Source organism: Brachyistius frenatus, unplaced genomic scaffold (genome assembly GCF_029030835.1).
Source record: "Brachyistius frenatus isolate BFR_SWC_R1_liver_20210118 unplaced genomic scaffold, ASM2903083v1 Contig_36, whole genome shotgun sequence".
Classification (NCBI taxonomy): domain Eukaryota; kingdom Metazoa; phylum Chordata; class Actinopteri; family Embiotocidae; genus Brachyistius; species Brachyistius frenatus.
Genome location: NW_027210635.1, coordinates 1,740,516 through 1,741,811, shown reverse-complemented (window position 1 = coordinate 1,741,811; position 1,296 = coordinate 1,740,516). Strand labels below are relative to the sequence as shown.

At 46.7% G+C, this 1,296-nt stretch overlaps 1 protein-coding gene across 1 annotated transcript; it reads right to left on the bottom strand.

The window, feature by feature from the left end:
- Window positions 1-310: 310 nt before the first annotated feature.
- On the bottom strand, window positions 311-822 carry pde6hb (phosphodiesterase 6H, cGMP-specific, cone, gamma, paralog b). Its single transcript, XM_069701078.1, has 2 exons — window positions 680-822; window positions 311-585 (listed from the first exon to the last, which is right to left on the bottom strand). Exons 1-2 carry the CDS (start codon window positions 820-822, stop codon window positions 468-470), a joined length of 261 nt encoding a protein of 86 aa, XP_069557179.1. The 3' UTR covers window positions 311-467.
- Between the last annotated feature and the right edge of the window lie 474 nt (window positions 823-1,296).

The window sequence follows — 1,296 nt, the reverse complement described above, 5'->3', positions numbered from 1 at the left end:
ACGGGGAGGTAAGTACAAAAGGTAAAGATGGACGACAAGGTAAAAAGGTTCAAAGCTGAGAACAAATTATTTACATTTTAATAGACAGCTAAAAGCAAATACAAGCTTATGTTTTTGCTTGCGTCCATTGCCGCGGGTTGGGAGTGGCAGAGGGAGAGAGGGAAGTCCAAATGAGGAAAGAGAAGAAGTCGGGAGCAGGCTATTATAGATGGATGAAGGGGAAAGGGAACAAGGTATGTGGAGATCATTTTCTCGTCTTCTCGTTTCAACAGTATCATATAAGAATAATTATAATATAAAAATAAGAACATCATTATGCTTTCCATCCAAAAGCATGAGGTAGATAGACGAGAGGGTATTAGGGGGCCTTATCATGGCGTGCCGAGCTGAGCTGGAGAGAAGGCAGGCAGGAGAGGATCAGACAGAGGAGAGGTGCAGGCAGGCGAGGAAGGCAGGAGGCAGCAGGTTTAGATGATGCCGTATTTGGCCAAGTCGCTGAGCTCCATGTCGCCGAAGGCTTCCCATGGGCACACCACTGTGATGTCTGTGCCAAGGCCTTCCATGCCGGGGATATCGTCACCAAAACTGCGAAAAGAGAAAACAAAAGAGGTTGGTGGCCAAAGTCCTTGTGTATGAAGTAAAACTACGTGTAAATAATGATTTAAAAACGGGCCTGTACCCTTTCTGGCCCGGCTTGGGGGCCTTGCTCTTGAATGTACGAGTCTGCCTCTGCTTGAATTTGGGTGGTCCCTTCTTTGGTGTGGTAGGCCCAGTCGTTCCGCCGGGGGCCAGGGCGCTTCCTGCAGGGGGGCTGGCGTTCATTTCTGATGAGGGTCACTGAAAGACAGAAAGAAGAAAGTTTCGTCAAAGAGGAGGCGCTACATGTGCTCTCTCTCCCGGGACTCCATCTGCCACCCTCTGTTAATCCTGTTTCCTTCCAGCCCTTCCAGCTAATCAAGCGAGATTACACAGATTAGGTTAAAGAGCCAGATTAGCTCTAATTCCACTATGATCCCCAGCGGGCTAATTGTCCTTCCTTGACAACATGTGCAAAACAAAAAAAATATCCCAACCTTTCCATTTGACCTCAAACTTTTCAATTCGCTCTTTCATTTCGGCATCCAATCAGCTGCTGACGTTCGATGGTTCCGAATTGGAAATTACACTAACTACTACGGTCACATCATGTGAAACGGTCTACTTACATTTAATTTTCATTGTTGTGTTTCGTTCTACGTCAAATTTGACACCAGCCTTTTGCGAAATGAGTGCATCGACTGTCAAAGCACGTGCGAT

Excerpts from the sequence above, each read along its gene's own strand:
- pde6hb (XM_069701078.1), bottom strand. The coding sequence starts at position 822 with ATGAACGCCAGCCCCCCTGCAGGAAGCGCCCTGGCCCCCGGCGGAACG. Across the intron at positions 586-679 it reads CCCAAGCCGGGCCAGAAAGG|TTTTGGTGACGATATCCCCG; the intron begins GTACAGGCCCGT and ends CTCTTTTCGCAG.